Source organism: Protopterus annectens, chromosome 1.part1, assembly GCF_019279795.1.
Source record: "Protopterus annectens isolate FY-2018-M chromosome 1.part1, PAN1.0, whole genome shotgun sequence".
In the NCBI taxonomy this organism is placed as follows: Eukaryota; Metazoa; Chordata; order Ceratodontiformes; family Protopteridae; genus Protopterus; species Protopterus annectens.
The window spans coordinates 427550438-427577978 of record NC_056726.1 but is presented as its reverse complement, the minus strand read 5'-3'; the positions used below and the strand labels follow the sequence as shown (position 1 = coordinate 427577978).

Genomic DNA, 27541 nt, shown 5'->3' with positions numbered 1-27541 from the left:
GCTGTAATCTACATTGAGGCCTTGTATCTTGTTCAGTGGTTGCATGGGATTGGCTGATTATACCGCAAATCAGCTGTGTTGGCTGCAGTTCTCATTTCTGAAGCACAAATTGGTTCAGAGGCAAACATTAGCTAATCAGAACCATGTTAAAAAAGGCAAACAGCTAGCTAGCCACATGTCTGTGTAAGTAAATTAAGATGTATAAATTTTGAAGAAAGACCACCTTTGTATTTCAGTGCTGCAGTTAGCACTATGCAGCTGCCCTTCATCCTTTCACCCGCGTCAGACATCTTAATTTCATTCACTGTATACTTAATGTGATTACAGTACAGACTGTCTCTACTGCAACTTCTATTTCAACATGATGCTTTACAGAATGGCCAAATGGAAGCCAGCAGGAGGGCATGCACTTCATCATCTTCCACAGGAGCACTTTCATCACTGGTCAACCCCAAGAGTCTATGTTTGTTTTTAAATCTGGATTACTGATGCACCAGGCCTACAAATGGCTGTGCTGTTGAATATTACAGTAGTGCTACATGTACTGTACTAAAACATCCTTAATTCTACTGCTAAAGTTATAAAAAAAAAATACACGTGCTTCTAGTTGCTGCAGTTTGATGTTAAAATGTCTTTTTTTTTGCATCTATACTAATACTAAATGTAGACTGCAGTGGTGGTGCTGTGGTAGCGTTGTCGCCTCACAGTAAGACATCCTGTTCGATTCTCAGCTAGAGCGTCTTCTGCGTGGAGACATGTGTGAATGGGCGTACCTTCGTTGAAGGTTGTGCCGGCAACTCGTCATGTAAAAATCTACTGCCAATCATTAGCGGACCGGAGTTCCGCTGTGGCGACCCCTAACCGGGAAAAGCCGAAAGACACAATAACAACAACAACTAATACTAAATGTGTTCTAAGTCACTCTGACCTGAGCTCTTCACTTACCATCATTAATAAGGGTACTTCTGAAATGAATTACTAATAGCTGCAAAGCATCAGAAAACAGAAACAATGCTAAAAAAACTTTAAATGTCTGTTAAAAGCAGAATTTAATTGGTTTCAAAACCAAATAAAGTAATACTAATGGTGTGACAGAGAGAAACACTACTTTTTAATGAAAATATCTGCTATTTGTTCTGCTTGTTTTCAAGGAAAAACTGCACATCATTTTACCTTCCAAAACTCGATTCTTCTCATCTCTTGATATATACATAAATAAAAGTTTTCAGGAAAGCATTCTGTGATCACTTTCCAAGGACCTGTACACACCAGAAGTTTCTGCAGTAGATGTCCCTCTGTATTCAACAGCAAAGTATACAGAGACCATTTTCATATGGCACAGTCATGATAATTATGTGCCAAGTTCATAAGGTGAATAATGTTAAAAAAACAAAAATACAGTCCAAAAAACATTAAAAGTCAATGTTCTAAAACAGGAAACTCACAGCTACCAAAGCTCCTGCTTTGCAGCTGGCATATTAATAACCAGTTTGAAAAACTACTCCAGAGGTTCCCTGGCACCCTCTCAAAAGCCTCAACTTGTCCAGTTTGTGAGAACACAGGTGTGTGCCTTCTTTCTGTTAGCTGTTTGTCCACCAAGACAGAAGTCCTAGTCCAGGCTCACTTATAGATCCCTGGAGGAAGAGAACAGAATTATTATAAAAAAATAAGCATTAGATTTATGACCTGCATGTTAGAACACACTATTAAAAAATAAACTGAAACCATGCAAGCCACATAAAGTACAACTGTGTAAGAACTTAGCATAAGAGTAGACGTCTGTCTGATTGATCACTGCTGCAGTATTACTAATAGCTGGGATATCCTGCCAAGGACAGCCATATGTCTGGCCAGCATACCAAAGCCTGGGAGCTTTCCTCTCATGCTGCATGTCCGACGTATGACATCATCCCAAAGCAGAAAGGAGGTACATAAGGAATGTATGAGCACAAATTACCTTCATTACTTTCTTGCCCCAGACCAAGGAACTGAAGCAGAAGTAGAGACAACTATTCATGTATGTACAAGTCAAAAAAAAAGGAGGAAGGAATTCCACCACAGCCCAAAAACTGAAAAACACAAAAGGGGTGAAGAAGGGAGGGATGCAATAAAGTAACAATGACATCTACTGTTAAGGTTGGATCTTATACAACTGTATTATATCCTTCCATGGATCCCTGCTGCAGTATTACTAACAGATAAGAGCTTCCTAAAGCTGTCTACGAAGAAAGGGAGGTGGAGCGTTGATGTTAGTTATGATATAAAAGTCCCTGGAGGACAGACCTAGAAAACTCTGCTCTTTTCTTAGAAAAGAGAACAATTTTGTAATGATTAGTAAAAGTATGAGTAGAAGATCAAGTTGCTGCTTCAAGGATAGATCTAGAATGCATATCCTTGAAGAAAGCCACTGAGGAGGCTGCAGCGCTACTGGAATGGGCTTTAACTAGGACCTGGAATTGTTTTCCAATGGAAGGAGCAGCAAAAGGAAATGGCCTTAGAAATCAGAGTGCCCTGTTGGAGATGCTCGGTGAGCAGATTGGACTGACTGGGGAGATGATTTTTTTGAGTTATGCTAGAGAATCAGAACTGACTAGTAAAAAGTAATAGGGAAAACAGGCACAGAATTGCCTAGACATAGTAAAGCCTTGATGAGTCTAATTATGGTGGATACCAAAAAAAGCAATTACTAGAAAATGGAAATCAAAGTCTGGACAACTTTACTAGAAGCAATGAATATAGTAACAGAGCTAAAACAACTGGAATTGGGATCTTTATAAAAGGGAAGGAGCAAAATACATAGGGAAAAATGGGAATTGTGGGAACATTAGATGCAGAGCAGGAACAAGGTTTAAGAGGCCGGAATTGAATAGGCTATACAATGACTGGATGGTTCATAACGGATGTATAAGGTTTGCAACTACAGTTGTTTCAATGGTGTCTGATGTAAACTGCAACTAAAGTGGTATATTTTTGTACATTTTTCATTTATATAAATGTAAGATTGCCTTTGTCATACTTGAAAATTTAATAAAGATGTTTGGGAAAAAGAAACTCCTGAACCCTGATGCTCTGGGAGCAAGTTCCCCACACTAGATCTGACCAGCTCCTGGCAAGGGGAAGGAACCAGAACGGGCACTCCTGGGTTGAATGAAATCTAATCTACCATAGAAATTCCTTCTTGATGAAGGGTAAGACAGGAATTGGGAAAGTCAATGGATAGCAGTGTAAACTGATATGGGATACCACTGCATCTTCCTCACATGGAGTCTGCCATAAGGTACCACCAAAATTGTTGATGCTATGAACCCCAGGGCTCTCAGTGCCTTTCTTGCTGGGGTCAAATTCAATGGAAGGTTTGAAAAGTAATCTGAAAGAAATTGAACTTTTTCTGCAGGAAGGAAGGGTGTCATTGGCACAGTATTAAGTCTGCATCCTAGGAAAATCCAATCCTGGGATGGACTGACTTTTGAGATTCTGAGTGTGAACGCTAGAATGTTTAGACGACTCATAACAAACTCCAAATCCTTTTAAAAAATCTCTTGGGAAGAAGCCTGAATAATAACATTGTCCAGACAAGAAAACATTTGAAATCCTCAAAGTCTGCAAAAGGCAGTAACAGAAAAAAATCTTGTGAATACCCTAAGGGCAGTTGAAAGTTGAAAGAGACACAAATATTTCCTGCATGGTATATGAACAGGAATGTGATGTTGAATGCTCTTTAAATCCAATGTTATCAAAATGGCTTGGGGAAGGATTACTAGAAGCAGAGTCTATAATGTCAACATCTTGAAACTTGGAATTTTGAGATGTGTTGAGAGAAGAAAAGTCCAGAATAAGTCTACAACTGCCCTCCTTTCTGGGGGCCAAAAACACTTTTGTATAAAATCCTTTTCTTAACAGATGGGGGGGACATCTATCCCCTGAGTAAACCAGTCTTGAAGAAGAGGGAGAATGAGATGAATCTGGTTTTGATCAGGTGTGGGGAAATCCAACAGACATGGAGGACCAATCCAAAACATTTTGTAACAGTTTTGGATGATGGAAAGAATTCACTTATTTGATGTTACAGATTTACAGACTGGGAAGGACAGAGATAGTTTTTGAGACAAGGGAACCGGGGACTGGCCAAGGTGGAGAGGAGAGGGAAGAAAAGGTTGATAGTCAAAAAGAGGCTGTTTCATAATGAAAGGAGGACTTAGAACCCTTGGAAACCTGCTGAGATTTATCTTGAAATTCCCATTTGTTGTTTTTTTTAAAACCTTCTGAGCTGGTTTTTGATTCTTGTGTACAAAGGGACCAGTCACAGTAGGTTAGTTCCTCTGGAAGCTGGGACAGGAGAAAGGAAAATCTGCCTAAAATCTTGCATGACATTACATTTCTCCTTTGAAGTTTTGAAATGTTTTGCAGTAACAAAGCCAAAAAGATTATATTTAACTAGAAAAAAGTCCAGAAGCTTAGCTCTGATATCTTCAGTCTAAGCCACATAAACCTATGAAGAACAGAAAAAGTAGCAGATGCTCTAGAATTGGCATCAGTAGCATCATAACTGCATTCAACAGGATGCCTGGCTACTTGAGAAATAGATTTAAGAAGAGACAAAGCAGAATATTTAATGTCTCAGTCATCCAAGTCTGAAAGGATAGTGCCCAAAATAGACAAACTATATCTGATCATATGGGTTTGCTAACTAACAGCCCTAAAAGATAATGTGGCAGAGGTGTAGACCTTTTTGCCATATTTATCAATTTCTCTGACATCTTTTATCAGTGGTCAACACATAAGAGGAAGGAAGCAAGTCAGTAGGCTTTTCAATGGGAAGGAACATAATTATATCTGGGGTGGCATTCTTCTATAAGAAATGTTCTGCATCTGGCACCTTATAAAATCTATAAGGTTTCTTTGAAGCAGGAGGCTGAGACTTTGTTCATATTAAGAAAGGCCATATAGAAGGTGTCCAAGCAATGGCTCCAAAACAGGAGGATGGCAGAGGGTGTAGGCACCCCCATTTCCAAAAGAGCATAGTAGATTTTTAGCATATTTTCTGATCATCAGGTAACTTGAAACCTTCTCATTAAAAGTGTTACATCATTTTAATGATAGTTACTCCAAAAGAAAGTTCCACCTGAGGAGATCCAGGAGCAAGGTGTCTTCATCATCAGAGGCATAAGCCACTGGAGAATGGATTTGGGAAGAATAAGCCAAAGAATCATCCCAGTAAGATAACTCCTCCTCAGGGGGAAGAGAAAAAAAAAGTTTCTTTGCCTCTTAATGGAGTAAGCAGGGAAAAACATGGAGGCCTCATGGAGAAAATAGCTCTGATAACCCCCAGTGTGAAATCCTGCAATTCCTTCTGAGGATCTGTAGACATCTGCAGGGAGTATGCTTAGACTTCTGTTTCTACTTAAGTGGGATGTCTGCCTGCACAAAATGGGGTGCTTTGAGCCCTGATGTACCTCGATCAAGGAACTGGGAACTTCTTCCCTAACTAAGGGATCAGGTATGTCCTAAGGTCCCTCTGAAATGAGCCAAAACTCACCCTTCTTGCTAGAAGTGGACTGGCTGGATACACGATGTGCAAAATGGCATATCCGCTTCCATCAAGAGACACAATGGAGATGCCTGGGCCTGATGGACAGCAGAAGCTTTGAGCTTTGGTGTCTTTTTTGGCATAAATGAAACATGGGTTGTGAAGACTAGGTGGCTATTTTACTTTGTGCAAGCTCCTTCCAGCTTTGGTTTTCAAAGTAAATTTTTAAGGAAGTGAGATTGCTATGTAGGGCCTTAGGAGCAAATGACTGACAGGTGGAGCAGTCTTTATAGTTGTGATCAGCACCCAAGCAAAAATACATTTCAAATGATGGCCTGTGTGTGGAATTTGCCTCCCACAGTCCTATTTTCCCCTCTTCAATATCATGTAAAAAGTATATTAATATCAAATATATGAGAAAAGGAAGGGTTCTCAACCGAGATACTTATCTGCCCAATGGGTAAGGAACATATACAAATCGTACACTTGACGGACTGAAAACAACAGTTCAGTATTTGGCTAGTGGCAAAGTTCTGAGGTAATTTGCTCGTACATTCCTTATGTACCTCCTGGTTCCTTCGGGATGAGGTCACAGCATGAAAGGAAGATGCCCAGGCTTTGGTATGCCTGGATATCCCATGCATTAGTAACACTGATGCAAGGAAGGACCAACTAGAGCATCTGCTACGGATTTGCAATTACCAAACAAAAAAACGTTCTGGTTGAACAATTTACCGCTTCAGAATGGTACAAGTCACATTCAAAAACAGTCTGGAGATATTTCCCATACAATTATCTATAAAAAGTGAAATAAGCTTACAGAAGATTAGACACTGCATGGGATGAGGCCCCTGCTGCCACCCAACTGAAAAACACTGTTATCGGCTGCACTTACTTGGCTAAGCAACCTATATTCCCTGATTAAGCCTTTTATTCAATCCATCACAATTAAGGCTAAAATATATAGCTAAACAGGAAGATGTGACAATACATCTTAGAAAATGTCTCTCTTTCAGCAAAAAACAACAAAAAGCAGCAGTCAGGTGAGAAACTGCATACTTAAACAGCATTCTACAGTATAAAAAAAAAAAATATATATTTTGGTCTTTCCACAGTTGCTGAAGTTCTCATGCAACAGATGAAAATGAAAGCTAAAAGTACATGAGGAAAAAACAGCACAAAATAAATAGCTACCATACCAGAAAAATCTTTTCCAGGACCAACAACGATAAATAACAACTGTGATCTTCTTTATAAGGACCATCTTTCAGCAATTCTCCAAAGGGCTAAATACCCAGTCAGCATTGTGGCAGAGCAGGACAAAGCCCTAAGACCTAGTGATCCAGGTAAGTTTAGCAACTCTGGTGTCTGGGCACTGCAAAGGGAGGAGGAGTGTGTCCATCCCTGGAGGAAGGGCATGCATACAAGTGCATTTTGTGGTTATCCCCAGTATAGGGTGGAGACCTGCAGGAGGACATTGTCTTCAGGGAGTAATGACACTGTTGGGAGTCGCTGTGGAGGCTCGATGATATTTAAGCACACCCACTGCATCGCATATTTGTTCTGAGACAGTATGTGCGCACATGGGGGAGGATGTTAACTTAGGGCATAACAAAAAAAAATCCACATTGGCAGCATATACAAAGCTGCCCCAAGGTGCTTCAATTTCCAATACAGCTGGATATTTGTGCTTTGCCTATGGGTGCATGCTGTGGTGTCTTGCCAGACCAGAGCAGTGGGACAGGTTTCACCATCCTCAGTTCTGGAACTGATAAGACCATCATGGAACAGAGGTAAGCTAAAAGTGAAAAAGAAAATACACATGATATAAAACTCTCAAGCTAAAATGCTCACAGAAGATGGCTTACCTTAAATGAGGAATAATGACTATGTAATAGAAGGGAGGTATTATACAGAAAATTATTTTTAAAGATCAGCTAGTGAGTACTACATATGGCTACAAATGCGTTAGACTGTAGTTCAAGGTGGCTTTGACTTGCAGTGGTAACCACTAGGGGGAATTCCAAGCACTATCTACAGCTCCTTTCAAAAAACGGAGATGGTGAAGTAGGAACCAGGGAGCCCAAATGAGAAAGAGTTTTCAGACAGATGAACAATGAACCTTCAAAGTGTCAAAGAACATTCTACTCCACTGGATATCCAAGCTGTAGTACTGAATGCATGCACTCATTCTCCAAAATTACATTAGATGTGGGCTTTCCCAGAATAACCTCTAACAGTGTTGGATGAAGAGTAGTTGCTTGAATGGTAGCAAAAGAAATGCAGCTAGCAATCTATTTGGAAACAATCTTCTTAGTAACTGCAAACACCCTATATGAAGCAAATGAGAAAACAAATAATCTGTTCTCCTTCTTCTACCACACAAGGGAGAGTATTGCAGTTAGTGTGCACATCTAACACATGGATGGCTGCCTCAGACTGGCTAAGTGAGAGATTTGAAGTAATTTCTTGGTGAGCAGGGAGACTTGGTACTATGAAGGACAATGGTTACTTGACACTGGGGTAAAAACAAGAAGGATTTCTAAATTAGAAGATCCCTGAATTCCAAAATCTGCCTTGCAAATGTGATGGGCACCAAGAACAATGTCTTCCAAGAGGCAACCTTCAGGTCCATGAAGCCAGCTGTCTCCAAAGTTAGATTGGCAAGTATAAAGTCCCAAAGAGAAGAGTTTTTTTTACTGGCAGAGAGAGAAGGACCCTTGTTTCAGTATAGGTCAGATAAACCATTCTTAATCAGAGTTCTGCCTTCTACAAGGTCACGATGCAACAAGATGGAAGAAACCAGCATCATGACCACAAAATGTAGAAGTCTTAAACTGAACAAGTGCCTAAGGTAGGTCACACAGATTTGAATTCAATGAATGTGAGGGCAGGAAATATTACTTTCTCGAAACTGAAAAAAACTGTTCCACTTGAGAATGCAGAGCTACTTGCTGTACAGGTATACCTTTTGGAAGACTTTCTGAAGGGCCTCTTCAGTTTGACTGTCTATATCTACTTTCTGTATAAATACACCTGATAGTGGATTTCTTGAAGACTTCCAGCACCACTGACATTTATAGCAAGGGAGCCAGGGGGATTGTGGGAGCTAATCACGAAGACAAACTTGTAAGACACAGAATGCCATCCCATTACCTAGTCAGCTCATTACCCATCTACATCAAAATTTCTCCAGGAAATGAAAGGCATGAAATTACTCACCGGACCTACCATGGAATGCCCCAGATGAGACTTATTCTTTTTTTTGACATCTGTGAACATGTTAGAGAGCAAAGGAAATAGTGGAATGGCTTATAGGAACCCCTCCCTTCCAATCTAGAGCTACTGTATCCACTGTCCATCCACCTAAGCTGAGAACAGTAAATTTTGGAAAGTATCACATTAATTATCACCCATTCCTGGAAAACACTCATTCTCCAAAGTTCCAATTTAAGGGAAGGATTTGAGCTGCAGCTTAGGGAGTATGCAGTGATGTGCAATTTGTTTCATGATGTAAATTTGCTACTAAGAATATTCCTTGCTTAGTGGTCTACTGCCATAACCCCACTGCTTCCTGGCAGAAGGGATAAAAGTGCTCAACACACTGCTTTTTCAAACAGCTAACCACTGCCTGGTTGCTGGACCTCAATAGAAGAGAGTATGGCCTCAACTAGCTTTTTACCCTTCCATGGCCAAAAAGTACAGTTGTGTACACTTACCATGAATGTAGATGTTAAGAGTGTATTCACTGCTGCAGTCATCACATTTGGGTTATCTGCATGCAGGTAGCCCTCAGCCAGCCTGAATATGTGAGTCTTGGATTCTTGCGTCGGATGCTGTCTCTTCTTCCATGATGTCAGGTCGTCAGGGGGTGTAAAACATGCAACAGACACCATTACATCAGTTTTTCTTGCCCCAGATGTCAGGTCCCCACAATGGGAAGCAATTATATGTTATGGTATACCTCCATCAAAAAGCAAATATACGAGAAAACTGAAATATACCAAACAAGAAGGAAAAGTAGAGCCAAGAGAAGTCAGGGGGTTGGAGGGAGGGTAACCAAGACTGCAACAGTGAATACACTCGAACATCTACATTTATGGTAAGTGTACACAACTGTACTATGTTCTTCGTGTTTCACTGTTGCAGTCATCACATTTGGGTTGATTCCCAAAGCTAAGGAAGGGAGGAGGAAGTTAGATAGCATTAGGGCCAGCTATTAAGCCCTGCAAAACTGTAGTGGCAAAACCAGCTCTGGATTTAGAAAAAAGAGGCATGTGGCAAATGCTTGGTCAAAGTATGTGCAAAGCTCCAGGTGGCAGCTTCTAGGATGTCCCTGGTAGGGACTCCTCTGAGAAAGACTTCAGAGGTACATGCAGCCCTGGTGGAATGTGATCTTATCCCCTGTGGGGTAGGTTTTCCAGGTGCTTGTAGCAGAAATAAATGCAATGGGCTATCCATTTGGAAATGGTTTGCTTTGAAATGGCCTTCCCCTCTGCCCCTGCAGCAAAGCCAACAAGCAGCTGTTCAGATTTTCTGAGAGGCTTAGTCCTGTCCAAATAAAATCTAAGTTGTCTATGCACGTCCAGAGTGCAGTATTCATTCTCCTTTGTTTTGTGGATTAGGGAAGAAAGTAGGCAAGTGAAAGGACTGATTTGGGACCACACTAGACACCACCTTGGGCATAAAGGAAGGATTGGTCCTGAGGGAAACCCTGTCTGCATGGAAGATAATGAAGGGTTCCACTGCCATGAGGGCCTGTAATTCAGACATTCTACTGTGATGGCTAGAAGGAATATTGTTTTCCAAGAAAGGAATTTCAACTCTGCTGTTGCAGCTGGCTCAAAGGGAGGGAGAGTGAGCTTTTCCAATGGAAAGTTAAGGTCCCAGGCTGGAGTAGGGGCTCTCCTGGGGGGGGGGGGTTAAATTTTTGGCCCCTCTAAGGAATTGTTTTAGCAGAGGGTGAGAGAAGAGTGGTGGCTCAGTATTATAATGAGCTGAAATGGCAGAGGCATGAATTCATAGGTTGGCCTGAAGCAGTCGTCCTCGCAAATAAATCTGCACTGGTTACATGCTCCACATATTTTTGTACCCTTCCTTAATATACCAAAACAATCATTATTGGGACCCCTCTCATAGGTTGTTACTAGACTATCGGCCCTAGGGCCTATATAGGCCTAGCCATGACAATTCCCTGGCTGTTTCTTCCCACACTATTTACTTCCCTGGCCCGTCTAGCAGGACGACTGACGTGATCCTTGGGGTGACTTTCCTTTCTCCCATCCAATCGTCAATTTTCCTTTTGAAGAGGGCCAAAGAGGTGCTCTGCATGACATGTATGGGCAGTCTATTCCAGAGTCTGGGGAGTCTCTGGGTCAGGAACCTATCCCTCCAGCATGTTTTGTTTATTGTGATAAGGTTTAGATCCCTGGAGTGTGTGGCTCTGAGGGATTGGGATTTCTTTTAAGTGTAGCATGTCCAACAGCTCTGGGTTTGACATAGCCTTGTATGTTAAGCAGAGATCGCCTCTGAGTAGACAATATGCGACAGAGTATAGCTGGAGTTTTTTAAGGTGGTCAGCGTAGGGCATCTGCTTTACGCCTGTGATTCTTTTAGTGAGGTATTTCTGTGGCCTTTCCAGTTGTTGCAGATGTCTTGAGAGGTTACATACCAAATGGGGCACTGTATTCTATAATGGGTCTAATGAGGGATGAGCACAGTGGGACAATTACCTCCTTTTTTCTGGATGAAAAGCCCTTAGTGATGAGGTGTGCCACACAGAAGGATTTCCTGACTGTTATGGTGATGTGGTTATCGAAGGTGAGACCACTGTCCACCTGTGTCCCTAAGTCTCTTATCACACTTTCGGGGTTTAGTGTACTGCCACCTATGTGGAAATTCTATGTGGGAATTTTAATTGACAAGAAGGATAGGCCCTTGTGGAGCATTTCTGTTGAGTACTGAAGAATATGAGGTAAGCTGGGCACCGATGTGCCCATCCCCCGTCTGGCTCCAGGAACAGTATCTTTTCAGCATACGATTTTCTACTACTAGGCCTTCTGGCCTCCAAAATGACATCTAGCACCTGCTTACTGAGGGATGCTATTGGGGAGCTCAAGGAAATAGCCAGGCTGCAAGGTTCATGGTTTGTAGCTGAGGGTGCAGAACCTGGCCCTCCTGCTGGGATTGCAGGGAAGGGTGTGAGGCAGGTGCCATGGTGCGCAAGAGGGGGTACCAGTGATGGCGTGGCCAGTCTGGTGCAATCAGTATTGTCCTTGGCTTGTCCTGTTTGATCTTTAGCAGAACCTTCGAGAGGAGAGGCAGAGGGGGAGGGGGAAAGGCATAAACAGAGAGGTTTTCTCAGGTAAAGGACAGGGCATCCACTTTCCAAGCTTGACTGCGGGGTGTCCTTGTGCAAAATTTGTCCAATTGGTAGTTCTGAGGGAAGGCAAAGAGGTCTACCTCTGGAGTCCCCCATTTATTCCTCAAGAGGTTGAATATTTTTGTTTCCAGTTTCCATTCATGTGGAACCATGACTTTTCTGCTTAAGTAGTCTGCCAGTGAATTTAGCTTGCCTGGCAGGAATTGAGCTTGTAGGTGCAGTTCCACAGAGCCATGACTAGTCTGCAGAGAGGGTACGAATGGGTTCCCCCCTGCTTATGTACCACATAACTGTGGTGTTGTCTGTCTTTACCAACAGTTGTCCTGGAACAATGCAGTTTTTGAAGACTGTCAGGGAATTCTGTACAGCTAACATTTCTTTTTGGTTGATATGCAGGTGCATCTGTCTCAGATTCCATTTGCCCTGAATGCACTGCCCTGCCAAGTATCCCCCCATGCGTCTGTTGTTAGGGTTTGGGCGGCAGGGGGTAAAGTGAAAGGGAGCCCCTTGTTGTGGTAGCAGGCCTGTGCCCACCAAAGGAACTCTGTCTTTATACAAGGAATGATAGGAATCATTGATTCCAGGGCCTGAGAATGTTGATACCATTGTAGATTCAAAAGGAATTCCCCTGCACGGAAGTGATTGCACAGCTCAAAAACACATGGTCAACAAAAAGCAGAAGCCAGCAACTGTGAGCTGTATAAACTAATTTAATTAGTTAAAAAATAAAAAAAACACAATGGTGTTAACCTAGCCTTCATTAGTGTAAATTCCCAAAACATCTTAAGGTTCTTTTATACACATGGAAATAATCACAAAGTTTCATTGGTGAGCTCATGAATATTCATTAGTATACAAAATCATAAATATTCATTAAGACCAGGCTGGGAAAGTCCACCTAATTTCACAATCCATTTATTTTCTTTTACATTTAGTTTGCTGTGCCAACCAGATTTATTAGATCTGTCGCCTATTATTTTATCAATGATGGTAAAATGAAATTTTGCTGTGGTATGTTTAAGAGTATGTTTATACAGGGTATTACTCATTCTCTTACATTTAACATCACTGAGGTGTTCAGAAATATGTAACTTAAGAGGTCTGGATGTTTGTCCTATGTAAAATGCATGACAACTGCAAGAGGCCATATAGATGATCCAATCGGTGCAGCAAAATTTCATCTTACCATCATTGATAAAATAGGCGACAGGTCTAATAAATCACCAATGAAACTTTGTGATGAATTATTTCCATGTGTATAAAAGAACCTCAAGATGTTTTGGGAATTTACACTGATGAAGGCTAGGTTAACACTGTAGCCGAAACCGGTCTGTTATTCTTGTGTTTTTTTATTTAACTAATTAAATTAGTTTATACAGCTCACAGTTGCTGACTTCTGCTTTTTGTTGACCATGTGTTTTTGAGCCGTGCAATCACTTCTGTGCAGGGGAATTCCTTTGAGTGCATATTTCTGCTTCCTGTTGGTAGTCTGTGGTTTGCTGTGCGGGTAAAATCTGTACCAGATTCTGCATTACTATCGAGCTCTTATTTATATTTTGGCTGGACTTAATTATTTGCTTTATACATCCAAGGACTTTCTTTTAATAATTATTCACTGTGGTCTAAAAATTTAAATTACTTTGAGCATAGTTTTGCTAGTTGCTGCATTTGAAACCAATGGGGCCTTTTCAATCCAGGATTTCACCAACTACAGTCGCTTTGCTCCATGTCTAAAATTAATATTATTTACTTCATCTGGACGATATCGGAGGTGAATCAAGGTCTATCGGTGTGTTTAACATTGGCAGCTTGTTCCTGGTTGCAAAACCTTACATATTTCCATATAGCGCGAACACACGACTTCCGAAAAAACGGCTGTGAGTATGTCTAAGTGGATTTTTATATCCAAATAATATTTATGGACAACAAATGGTTACAAAGCTTTTGGATAACATCAGGAACTTAGTAAAATTAGTTCTGCACCATCGGCCATTTGTTGAGTTTTCTACATTATCATGGGCCGTTTTTTCATGTTACACTAATTTATAAATATTGTTAAATTGCAAGTTTACATTATCTCTTTCACCTGGATGATATTGGAGGTATATCAGGGTGTATGAGTGTGTTTAACATTGGCAGTTTGTTTCTGGTTGCAAAACCTTATAAATTTCTGCATAGCGTGAACACACGAAAAATGGTTGTGAGCATGCCAAAGTGGATTTTTATATCCAAATAATATTTATGGACAAGAAATGGTTACAAAGCCTTTGGATAACATCAGGAACTTTGCGCAGAACTAATTTTACTATCGGCCATTTGTTACATTATCATGGGCCGTTTTTCATGACATATGAATATTAATTATTGAACTTTATATGTAAACAATATTATTTCCTCTACCTTTTTCACTGCAAAGATACTACTTGGGGTTTTGTTTGGGACTGTTAAACACATGTATTTTTTACTGCTATTGGGTACTGATAGCATTCAATATTGTGTGGCAATCTGATTTACCGATATGGAAAGTTGTGCCATCCGTTGCAGGTTTGAAGGGGCAACTCCTTGTGATCCAACAAATACACAAGGCCGAGGGCTGTCGTAAAAACTATGATGGACAAAAAAATGACTCCTCCCAAAACTTACAACTCTCTTACCCTAGTAAACTAGCCAACCACAGCATACCTCCTCTCAGTAACCCATCCCACTATGCTCTCAAAAGCCCTATCCTTCTCTACTCATCTACTACTGCTCCTCAGCATATCCTATACCTACTACCTCACCCAGCCAACTAACTACAACCACACTCCATCCTTTCATACTACAAAACCATCTTAGCCCACCTGTCTTATATTCACACTTCCCAATTTCTCCATGCCTATACCCCATAAAACATCATCTTCTCTTATAAACTTATTACTCCTCACAAATATCCCAACCCTACAGCAACTAACTCATCCCTCATAAATCTAGCAAAGCTCAACCCTGTCTCTAAGCAGACAAAGTACCTCTCCAACCTAATGCTATATCTGACTTCTATTCCATTATCAGGAGACATACACCCCAACCCAGGCCCATCCTCATCCCCTTCAACAGATAAATCCATACTACTCACCACATTAAATGCCCAAAGTATAGTTAACAAAATCCCTAATCTGCATGCCTGGCTTACATATAACAAACCAGACATTTTGTCCATCTCTGAAACTTGGTTAAAATCCCATATAAAAGATTCCGAAATAATTCCACCCAACTACTCTATAATCAGAAAAGACAGAACCAACAAAAAGGAGGTGGAGTAGCCCTTCTATATTTATCCTCCTTAACAGTTACCCCTTATAACAAACCAATTCCCCAATTCAATAATGCAGAACTACTCCTGCATTACTTTAAGTAAATAAACATGAACACATACGCATAGCCTCACTCTACATCCCCCCAGGCAACAATATTTCTACACTAGAGGATATCCTCTCCTGGCTTTCCAATAACATTAACAACAAAACTATACTTATGGGTGACATGAATATCAATTGGTCCGCAATACAGTCTCCCACAAACTCACCTGACATTAATCTTCTTTACAACTTTTCTCAGCTGATCAACTCCATAACTCGGCCCTCAAAAAACCTCGCCAGTGATAGTACCCTAGACTGGATATTAGTCTCCCAACCTTATTGCTTCTCAAATAGTGGCACCCTGCCCGATTCCCTTAGTGACCACTTGCCCACATTCACACACAGACTAGCTTCACCCCTACATCTTACTCATAATTTTACTACTACTACTCGCTGCCAAAAAAATGTTAACCCCACTACCTTTTCCAACTCTCTAAAAGCAATCAACTGGTACCCCACTACCTTTTCCAACTCTCTAAAAGCAATCAACTGGTACACCCTTAAAACTCTGGAACAAGCTGTCGCCCACTTCAACTCAACTTTTCTAAACCTCTTAGAGCAACATGTCCCCATAAAAACAAAAAGAATAAAAACAAAACTGCCCCTTGGTTAACAAAAAACACACTAGCAACTATGCACCTTAGAGATAAAGCATGGCCATCATATCAGAAACATAGGACTAATGAATACAAAACACTCAGGAACAAAGTAAAAAAGCTTATCATTTCCGATAGAATTACTTCTCCATAATCCAAAACAACAAAACAAACCCTCAAATATTTCGGAAATGTATCTCTACCCTCCTTAATCCCAACAAACCAGATAACCCCAGCCCGGACCCTAACGCTCCAGATATAGACTGGGCCACTCAATTCAACACCTTCTTCATTGATTCCATCTCTAAACTAACCTCATCTTTTTCATCTTCAAACCCCACTACACCCCCCATCCTCCCCTACCAACTTTTTACCCCTTACTACTGTTTCTCCCCCTATCTCCTCCCCATCATCAACATCCTCAAATTCTCCCCCCTTCCTCCACCATTCTCACTAAAACCTATACCCACATCCACCATAAAAAAACTACTTCAGAAACTAAAACCATGCTCTAATGCCCCTGATAACATTCCCTCTTACTTTCTCAGTATAACTGCCGAAGCCATTGCCTACCCCATCAGCATACTAATCAACCGTTCCATTCAAGAAAGCTCAGTACCCCAAATCTGGAAAAAGGCTTTTGTTGTACCATTGCATAAAGGCGCAGCAACAACTATCATTAATTTCCGTCTCATCGCTATCCTATCTCCTATCTCTAAACTTTTAGAAAAGTGTATCCATCTACAACTCCTACCATACCTCTTTATAACCTACTAACTTCAACACAACATGGTTTCAGACCCAGTCACAGTACTATGACCGCCCTTCTCTCCTTCCTGGAAGCTGTAAACAAAGCCCGGGACCCTGGCCACATTGTCTCTACTCTCCTACTAGACCTCTCTAAGGCCTTGATACTATCTCCCACAATCTACTACTACTAATCTCTCCAAGCTCAACTTGTCACCCTCTTCTCTGAACTGGTTCACTAGCTACTTATCCAATAGATATCAAGCAGTAAGATAGAAAAAAGCCACCTCCCCTTTCATCAACACCCCAACCGGTGTTCCCCAGGGATCTATACTGGGTCCCCTTCTTTTCAATATATTCATAAATGATTTCCACAACTCCATCCCTTTAATAAAAATTATCCAATACACAGATGATTCAACTACTATCTGTTCTGCTACCTCCATCCCCACACTGCTAAAGCTTACTCAAGATGCACTCAACCACCGAACAATGGAAGAAAACAAATCACCTTATACTCAATGCCTCCAAAATCAAAGTAATGGTATTCACCCCCTCTAAAGCTACCTCTTTCAATCCAAGTAATTTCTCTATTACTAGTCATAAAAATACACCTCTTGAACTGGTATCTGAGGCCAAATTACTTGGGGTCCAAATTGACAGTCAGCTTAAATTCAATTCCCACCTTCAATTAAATATAAAAAAACCCCACCAAAAACTCGGCATGCTCTACCAACAGAATCGTTATCTTACACCCTCCACCAAATTCACCCTATCTACCACATTTCTCATCCCGTCCCTCCTCTATGGAGCCCCACTCCTAACTAACCTACAATCTTCACTCAAAATACAACTCTCCTCTTGCTATAACAAAATTGCCAAGTTTGCTACCTCCCATAAGTCCTCCTCACACCACTGTTCGGCTCTCCACAAACTAAAATGGATAGAACTACCTAATCACCTCACCTACGTTCAACTGACTCTTGCACACAAGCTCATTTTCAATCCTTCCCTCTACCCCTCCCTTTCCTCTACCTTTAAAATGTACCTCCCTGACAGAATACTAAGATCTAACAACCAAAACCTAATTGAAGTGTATAAACCAATTCGTCCCCCTGGAAAAAAATCTCTTATCCTACAGTCTTGCTCGTCTCTGGAACTCCTTACCAGCATCCATTCGTACTATCTCATATCACTTCTCATTCAAAAAATCCCTTCACTTACACTTAATTTCCCAGTGGGAATGCTCCTGCTCCCACCCCACATAATCTCCTCCCCTAGTCATACTGGGAATTTCCACTTCTCCTCCCCTACTCATAATGGGAATTCCTACTTACTCTCCTAAACTCATAAATCTTGCTCTTGCTTGTATTAAGCTATTTTTTCTGAACACTCTAAAGGTACCTCTTAAGTGTAACATACCCTAAGATGGAAAAGGTTCTGCTTCCATATTGAAAAAATTATATGTCAGCTAATATATCTCTCTCTTGCTTGTATTAAGCTATTCATCCTGAATGCATGAAAGATACCTCCAGTGTAACCCACCCTAAGTTTTAAAAGCTTCTCAGTTTCTATATTGTAAACTGTTTATTTTTCAGCTATACAAAATTGTAATATTTGTATATATTTGTACACTAGTCTGCTGTATTTCTAAGTTTCCTTCATTTTTTACTAGTCCATAGTAATTATAATTGTAACCAAATACCTTATTGTAACCTTGCTACTTGTTTTTGGAGCTTTTCTCCCCAGGACTCCATTGAAAATGGGTTCTTTTGGCCCAATGGACTATCCTGGTAAACCAACTGCAAATAAAATAAAATAAAAATAAATAAATAAATATGGCCAGTATATCTAGGTCACTCATATTGATACAGTTTTGGGAATTTATACATTACATTGCAGATGCTAATAATAATATTGTGAATCATTTTTGATTTGTTGGACATATTGAGACCACTTATATGCATATCATATTATATAGGGAGGTCACAGTAAACAAGACTATATAACACAGTATTATTTTGCACAAAATATATTGGTCCTATCTTCTCATCAGTTTATTCTATAGTGGTTGAGGGAGTGATATATATACATGTGATATATTAAATACTTCAGCAAATTTCCCCACTTTAGTTTATTCTAGTCCAATCTATAGGACTCAATTCAAACAGATAACGGGCTTTTTTGATGGACTCATTAGTAGATTACAGACAATTATATCTTATTGATTTGCACATGTTTATTTAGCCAAATTCGGATTCTATTTTCTACAAACATATTGGTATTTGCCAAGGGTTGTTGTGATATAATTATATTGAGTTACCATTATTGTCCTAGATTTGCCATTCATTTATTAGTGGATCTGGACGTGGCAAGGTTTTTGCTAACTATCAGAGGTCAAACTTACAAATATTTATATGATATATTCAATGCAAGCAGACAAGACCTATTTATGAGTATTCTTGTCAGGGCTGTTTTCAACAACCTAGACATCATGAGTTCATATTGTTCAAAACTTTTGGTTTTGATTCAATAATTGATTTGTTTCACTGGCCATTATTGCCCAGTTTCCACATATAATCTTTCCAATCACTGGGACGTGATACTGCATTTATTTCTTCCATATTTGAAATTCGTCTTTGGCTAATACACATGTGTAAATCAGTCCTCTGACTTTGATCAAACATTCAATTTGATGAAGTTTCATCTTTGATATTGTCTCTGAGCTACATCCGAGTCCGTGTGGCTCCTTCACACTCTTGTATCCAATATCCCTTTTTTATTTCAATAATGGATCTAAATCGGATTTTTGTTCCTCTGATAAGGAAGACTTGGGCATTTCTGGAATAAGGGAACAACCCAATGATAATAGTTCCAGTATCATAGACAATCCCGAAACCCACTGTGAAAAGCTCTTTCAACAACTGAATAGAAACATGAGAACATTAAGGTCCAATGTATGGCATCTTAAATTATTCAAAGCGCATATGGCTAAAGAGATAACACCCAGAGGGCTTAGAGTTAAAATTCAGCCATTAGTAACTGAATTAGATGAACAACTAACCAGTGAATGGTCAACAATACAACAAAACTACTCCATGAAGTTTGTGGAAACATTATCCAGATATTATGAGCGCATTATTGATAGGGAAATCCTTAATGTTAGCAAATTATGTGATGACAGTAATCAATACAAGGACCAACCATTTTTTTCTACCCAATTGTACAAACTTAGCTCAGATTTACTTACCTTTGAACAACAACTCAAGGATAGGAAACTCAAAAAATTTCAAAGGGACCAAACAGATTATGACAAAGGTCATCCCTTTCAACATACTAGACATGTTAGGTTTGAAGGTGGTTATCACAAAACCAATACCACCCCCAAACGCAAACGTCCCAAGTCCATTCTTAGAAAACGCAACACATATACTGATTCATCGGGGGGTGATTCTTCTTCTGGTACGAATTTGGACACACAGCAAATCTCAGATTCCCCCATCCCCAAACGTAACAATAGTGTGGCCCCTTTAGGCCTTACAAGAGGGGAGGCACGAAACATCGAAAAAATAAGTGTTCCAAAACAAATGTATTAAACATTTCTGATGTAACATTATCTGACTCACAAACTGCTATGCTAAATAAAGGTCTTTCTTTTATTGTTTTTACAGGTTTTTTTGTTCCTGAAGATACATTTGTACAAGATGTGACAGCATTTTGCAGACTGCTTAATTTAAAATTGTATTTTCATGATAACAAATATGATGGTGTTACTGTTGATAATTTCAAATACCACAAATCCACCTCTGTCCCACCTATGCATCCTTGTGTGAGTCTTTTTCAAAATAGTGTTCTCAAAGATCTACACTTTACTTCGGGTATGACTCACCCTAAATCTAACAATCTTTCAAAGACAGATATGTCAACTTTACAGGAACTTACCAATAATAAAAATTTGGTAATCATCTCTGCGGACAAAGGTGGTGCTGTGGTAGTCATGAATTTGACCCAGTATGATGCTGAGGCTCAGAGACAGCTGGAAGATGCCAAATATTATACCAAAATGCCTCTTGATCCAACATCTATGTTTAAACATCAAATAGATACGTTTTTGGATTCAGCAGTAGAAAATGGCATCATTACACAAAACACCAAAAATCATCTTACTATATCTGATCCCAACAACCGATACATCTATTTTCTGCCCAAAATTCATAAAGATCCTTTGCATCCCCCAGGCCAACCGATTGTGGCAGGTAATGGTTCCTTAACTGAACCATTATCTGAATTCCTAACTAAACACCTCAAACCATTATTGAGATGGGTAAGATCCAGAATTCAGGACACCACAGAATTTTGAGGCATCATAAATGATATGCAAATAGAAGACCATTGGTTGCTATGCACTTTGGATGTTAGTGCATTATATACCAATATACCACATTGGGCAGGGCTAGATGCAGTAGAATATTGGCTATATAAACCAGGCTTTGACACTTTTTCTATATGCCTAACTGAACATGTTCTCACCAAAAATGTTTTCTTCTATGGTAAACAATGTTATCTCCAAATACGGGGTACTGCAATGAGCGCATCATTTGCCCCCCATATATGCAGATCTATATATGGCATACATAGAAGAACAAATCATTTATGATGTTACACACAACATTTATTTGATGGAAATTGATATTTGGCGTAGATATCTGGATGATTGCTGGATGGTGTGGAGGTCTGATGTGGAATACTTGATGGAATTTATTGAGCATCTCAATGACAACAAATGGGGTTTACAATTCACTATTAACTATCACTATTAACTATGACCAACACAAGATCACACATTTGGATGTGTTGGTCACAAGGAATAAGGATAACACCCTCCGTACAGAAGTATTCAGAAAATACCCAGAATACAACACCTTACTCCACGCATCCAGCTTTCATCCAGCACATATCACTAAAAACATCCCCAAGTCTCAATTTATTAGGACGAGACGTATTTGTTCAGAAGACAATACCTTTGAGGTTTTTCGTAAAGATTTGTCGAATAGGTTCCAAGAAAGGGGCTACCGTATGGGCTATGTACATACAGCAAGCAATTATGCTGCAAATTTAGACAGAGAAGACCTCCTTAAGTATAAACATAAATCACAGAACACAAATAATCTACGATTTATTACTACATATGGTAGAAATACATACAGAGTTATTGATGCCATCAGACGACACTGGAACATCCTTCTAGCTGACAATGTTTTGTCAGAACATTTATCTCAGACCTGCATGTTCTCATTTAGAAGGGGGAAAAATCTTGGATCTCATTTCAGCCACTACAAATCACCATGATGCCATTAACCAGAATATGACCCAAACCTTAATTTCTGGAGATAAACTTGTGTGCTGCATGCCATGTGGTCATTGCAGCCATTGCAAACGTGCTAAAAACCAAACAATTCTCCAGGAGCAGTTGCAGTACTATATATGACATCAGGTTTTTTGCAAATTGCAGCACCGATTGGATCTATATGGCCTCTTGCAGTTGTCATGCATTTTACACAAGACAAATATCCAGACCTCTTAAGTAACGTATTTCTGAACACCTCAGTGATGTTAAATGTAAGAGAATGAGTAATACCCTGTATAAACATACTCTTAAACATACCACAGCAAAATTTCATTTTACCATCATTGATAAACTAATACGCGACAGATCTAATAAATCTGGTTGGCACAGCAAACTAAATGTAAAAGAAAAGAAATGGATTGTGAAATTAGGTGGACTTTTCCAGCCTGGACTTAATATTTATGATTTTGTATACTAATGAATATTCATGAGGTCACCAATGAAACTTTGTGATTAATTATTTCCATGTGTATAAAAGAACCTCAAGATGTCTTGGGAATTTACACTGATGAAGGCTAGGTTAACACCATAGCCGAAACTGGTCTGTTATTCTTGTGTTTTTTTATTTTTTAACTAATTAAATTAGTTTATACAGCTCACAGTTGCTGGCTTCTGCTTTTTGTTGACCACTGTAGATTCCTCATATGCAGTCTTGCATATGGAATTAGTAGAATACAAGAGGCCATAATAAACCCCAGGGCTTGCAGAATTTTTCTTGCAGATAGCTGGGTCTTTGTGGCCAATAGTTTGAAGTAGGTTGTCAGATAAACTTGTTTCTCTGGAGTGAGGAAAGCCCATCTGGGAAGTTGTGTTCAAGTTTGCTTCCCAGAATACAATCTGTTGGCAGGGTACCAGGTGAGATTTCTTTTTGTTTATGGTATAGCCCAGAGAGATTAGAAGTTTCTTTACAAATGCCAGATGTTGTAATAGCATGTCCTGACTTTCTGCCTGAATCATGGGTATATTTGAATATTTCTTTGCCTGCAAAATGCAATGGCTGGAGCTAGACACTTTGTGAATACACTGGGCACAATAGATAAGCCAAAGGGAAGTGCAAAAAACTGACAGTATATGGAGCCTGCCCTGAAGCATAGGTATTTCCTGCAATACTCCCTTATTGGAATGTGCAGGTAAGCTTCCTTTAAGTCTAAAGTTGCCAACCGGGCATCTTTGCCTAGCACAGGAAGCAGCTGTTGAAGTGTTAGCATTTTGAATTTTGGATTACCAGAAAGGTGTTTAGAATAGAGAGATCCAGAATAGTACGCCAGGAGCTGTCTTTTCTGGGTTCCAGGAAATGTCTTGAATAAAAGCCTTGTCCCCTTTGTTCTGCTGGGAGAGGTTGAATAGCCCTGATACTTATAAGAGAGAGAACCTGTTGTTGGGCATCCACCCACTGATTTGGGAGTAGGTCTGGCAAACTGTTTGGGGTTGGTAGGGAGTGGAAGTGGAATCAGTATCCTTGGGAAACTATGTTCAAAACCCATTTGTCCCGGGTAATGAGTTCCCAGTTTTTTTGCATGCAAGGCAAGCTTTCCTCCTAAGGGAGCAGGCAGTTGAGCAGAACTTGGGAGGGTTAAGCTTAAGTCACTGTGCCATTTTTCCATGGGGGGAGGTTTACTGCTCTCTGCTTTGGAAGTGGGAGCCCCCCACTGCTTAGACCTGTGCACAATCTGAGACTGTAACCTAGGTGGTCTGCTATTCCTGGGTTTGGACTGAGATATAGCTCAACGATGAATAGTTCGGGAGTTGAACAAGGCACAAAACCGAGAGCGAGGTACATCGTGGTGGGCCTAAGCAAGGAATGCAGTATGAATGAAAATCTTTATGAGGTATTTGCTTTCCACAGGTAAGACAATTGTTAACTTTTACTTGACATCGGTTGGAGCAAGAAAAAAAAGGATTCCCAACGGGGTACTTATCTTTTTTGAAGTCTTTGGTTCTGAAACTCAAAAATGAAAATTTCAGGAGTCGGCTGACCAGCACTTGCAAACTGCTTCTGCTTCGGGCACCGCACAGCAAGAAAGACTGATGTAATGGCATCGGCTGCATATTTTATACCCCTGACGTCATGGAAGAAGAGACAACATCCGACGCAGGAATCCAAGACTCTGGTATTCATGCTGGCTGCGGGCTACCTGCAGGCAGATAACCCAAATGTGATGACTGCAACAGTGAAACACGAAGAACATCTGCTCTCAACTCTATGAGGCTGACGTGAAGCAGCCTCACAAAGCTGTTCCACCTAGCATGCACCAGAACAGTCCGGAGGTAAACTCCCTACCCCACGAAAGAAAAATCCACTGTGAGAACCTATTAAATAGATGACTAGATGAATGAGAAAATGGGCAGCACTAGGACTGAATATGTTCAGGTGTCCACCAGAGAAAGGTTAACCCTGTAGCCACTGCAGCACCCTCATATAAAAGCAAGTCAGAAAGATTGTGAAAACTGTGAAGCAACCACTCACCTCTGCATTCCTACTGAAAAAAGCTAAAACCTTATCTCCCAGAGACTCTCTAACTGGAGCGAGAGGAATGGTACAAGATGCAGTCCAGTTCCACTTAGATGAAGACAATCCTGTACATCAGAACAACAGATTTCTACCAAACAGTAGATCACAAAGACTGCAGCACAGCTTAAGTCAAGGATACTGATAAGGAGTTTCTCAGAGGCCATCAAAAAGTTATCTGGCTCTGGGAATACTGTGGGATCCTTCTCCTGCCTATCTCCACCAATATCTTACTGAAAATTCAGGATGGTAGAGAGTAAGCCAAAGAGAAGCATCTTTTACCAGAAATGAAGCTGCAGGATTTGTCAGACATGGTCGAAGCAGTAATGTTTAAAATTATGATTTCACTTTAGCTTGACGTGCATTTTTATCATAGCAAGTTTGCTTAAACAAGATGTACATGGAGAACTTACATTCATTAATTTTGTTTTCAATGGTACTCCTGCATACTGAGTATTATGAATGGGGACAAAAGCCCTCATAGTCATAACAGAGGGAGTTTTGCTGCAACAACAGGTAAAGTGATTTAGTTGTAGCTGATGTTAAAAGAAGCATTATTATAGTAAATTTGGAAATGTTTTGAAATTAAGGGACACTTAGCATGTTTATGGAAATATATATACCTTTCAAGAGTCAGAAGAAATCAGGCTGATAGAGCAACCCTCCGCTTCTTAAATAAGCCAAGTCCAAGATCACACCATTGCACAGAAATGGCAAATATTTTATTCTCACTTAATGCAAATATATGCCTTTTCTCTGACACAGCAAAACATCAAAACTGGTACACTTAAGTAACAAAGAAAGTGGAGAAGCAGTAGGACCTGACTCCCTGTAAAAACGCTCATTATGTGGTTGTATTTATCCTTTGTATTTATCCTTTATATACATGTGCAGTGTGATTCTGAATAGGTTTGACTAACTGGGCAAAATGTGTGTGTGTGTGTGTGTGTGTGTGTTCAATCGTTCTTCAGTTTTTTTTTGCATCAGTTTTATAGGTACTGTCTTAGTTATCATGGAGGCACCACACACACAGTGCAAAATGCAGAAATTACCCATGTAGTTCCACCACGCAGATGTTCAAGTAGGCATAAATCACATCCAGTGGCAATATTAAGATATCCTGCAACAAAAGAGGCATCAGGAACTGAAGTTTCATCATAATGACTGTGGTATGCCACCTAAACTTGCTGAAGTCACATAGGTCAATAATCTTCCAGCTTCTTCTAGGCCAAATAGAGTACAAGCAGAACCCGTTCTACATCTCACAGGTTGACAAAAAAAAAAACTATTCAGCATCTCTGAACTTGGAAAAAGGAAGAGTACCTACAACAGCTCTGACACAGAATGGTCTGTTAGAGGGACCCATGAATGAGTTTGATCAAGAAACACTAAGACATAGCCTTTCAACTATGTTCATGACCCACCTGGCCTAAATGATGGCTCTCCAGGATGGAATAAATGCAGAAAACTGACTTCCCTGATCACTGTAGTGCTGTCCGTGATGACTTTTTTATTATTATAAACATCTTTATTAAATCAAAATTAATACAGTTTCACAGGTACATATGCATCAATATAAAAAAAAACAGTATTTTTTTTTCATACAGTATATACACATTTCATTTTTAGCAAAGTACAACTGTGTAAGTTGTACTTACCCATAACAGCAGCTGTTGGAATTCTTCACTGCTGCTGCACTAGCCTTTAGGCTATATGGATCACTTCCCTGCCCAGGAAAGAACAACCATCCAGCTTCACAAAGCTCTGGCTCCCCCCCACACCTTCATTCTGACTGCTGACTGGCCAATCCCAAGGAAGGAAAGCAACAGTCAGCGTGAAGGTTTCTTCAGAATTTTCTTGCCCACATAGAGAGAAGAAAGAGAGAGGGAGGAGGCTAACAATCCTGAATAACACACACACACAAAAACAAACAAAAAACAATCGCAATAATGAAACAAAGTCGAAATACAAAGAACCCTACTTTATATCCCAGTCTAAACGTTATACAAAGGTATATTGGGGGGGGGGGGTCAGGAAATATAGGTTGGGTGCAGCTACTCCAGCAATGGGGAATTTGAACATCTACTATTACGAGTAAGTGCAACTGTCCTATGTTCATCATAGCTTACAGTCGATTGCAACAGTGGCAACCAACCATATCACCTTTAAGCTATTTGGGTTGATTATCAAAGCCTGTCTAACCTGACAGGAAGAAGGCTACAGATCCAGGATTCCTTAGAGACTGGTCCAAGCAAAGCTTGCCTGGACCTTGAAAAAACATCCAGTTTGTAATGTTTTGCAAAATTAAGTAGAAAGAACCACGCAGCTACTTGAAGAATGCTTCTAGAGTCCATTCCTTTCCAGTATGCCATGAAAGAAGAAAAGACTCTAATAAAGTGTGCCTTTAAAATACCTGGAATGGATTTCCCAAGGTGGGAGTAACAAAAAGCAATAACAAAGGACAACCACTTGGAAAATTGTCAGTTTAGACACAGGATGTCCCATTTTTGTCCCTTGACAAGAAATAATTAGCTGATTAGCTTTCTCAAGGGGCTTACTTCTGTTAAGATGGTACGCGAGTTGCCTTTGCACATCCAGAATATGCAGACTCCTTTCCCCCTGGTTTTTAGGCTCTGGTAGACTGATGGCTTGATTCAAAGTAAAATCTGAAACCACTCTGGGTATAAAACCAGAGTTTGTTCTTAATGTGACCCTGTCTATGTGAATATGAGAAAAGGTTTACCCATCATGAGAGCTTACAACTCAAATACTCCTGCAGATGTCAGTGGAATGATGAGTATAGGTTTCCAAGTCAAGAATCTTAAAATCAGTGTGATGACCAGGTTCAAAGGGTGACAATCAACTCTTCCAGCATAAAGTTGAGATTCCAAAGAGGAGGAACCAGTTTAATTTTTTTTAAGAATTTCAATATATTTAATTACAACTACTTGAAAGTAAGTAATGTATATGCCAGGTTG

At 40.0% G+C, this 27541-nt stretch overlaps 1 protein-coding gene across 3 annotated transcripts in view; it reads right to left on the bottom strand.

Moving 5' to 3' along the window:
- Positions 1-1030: 1030 nt before the first annotated feature.
- Positions 1031-27541, bottom strand: part of POLR3H (RNA polymerase III subunit H) — a 312552-nt gene continuing 286041 nt past the window's right edge. For 2 of the 3 annotated variants that reach the window (XM_044075682.1, XM_044075673.1), the window contains exons 7-8: positions 20590-20729; positions 1031-1634 (exon numbers count right to left, since the gene is read on the bottom strand). In XM_044075682.1, the coding sequence (XP_043931617.1) occupies positions 1621-1634; positions 20590-20729 (154 nt within the window). In that variant the 3' untranslated portion in view covers positions 1031-1620. The remainder of the gene's footprint in view (positions 1635-20589; positions 20730-27541) is intronic. The other variant, XM_044075690.1, reaches the window with a different exon arrangement.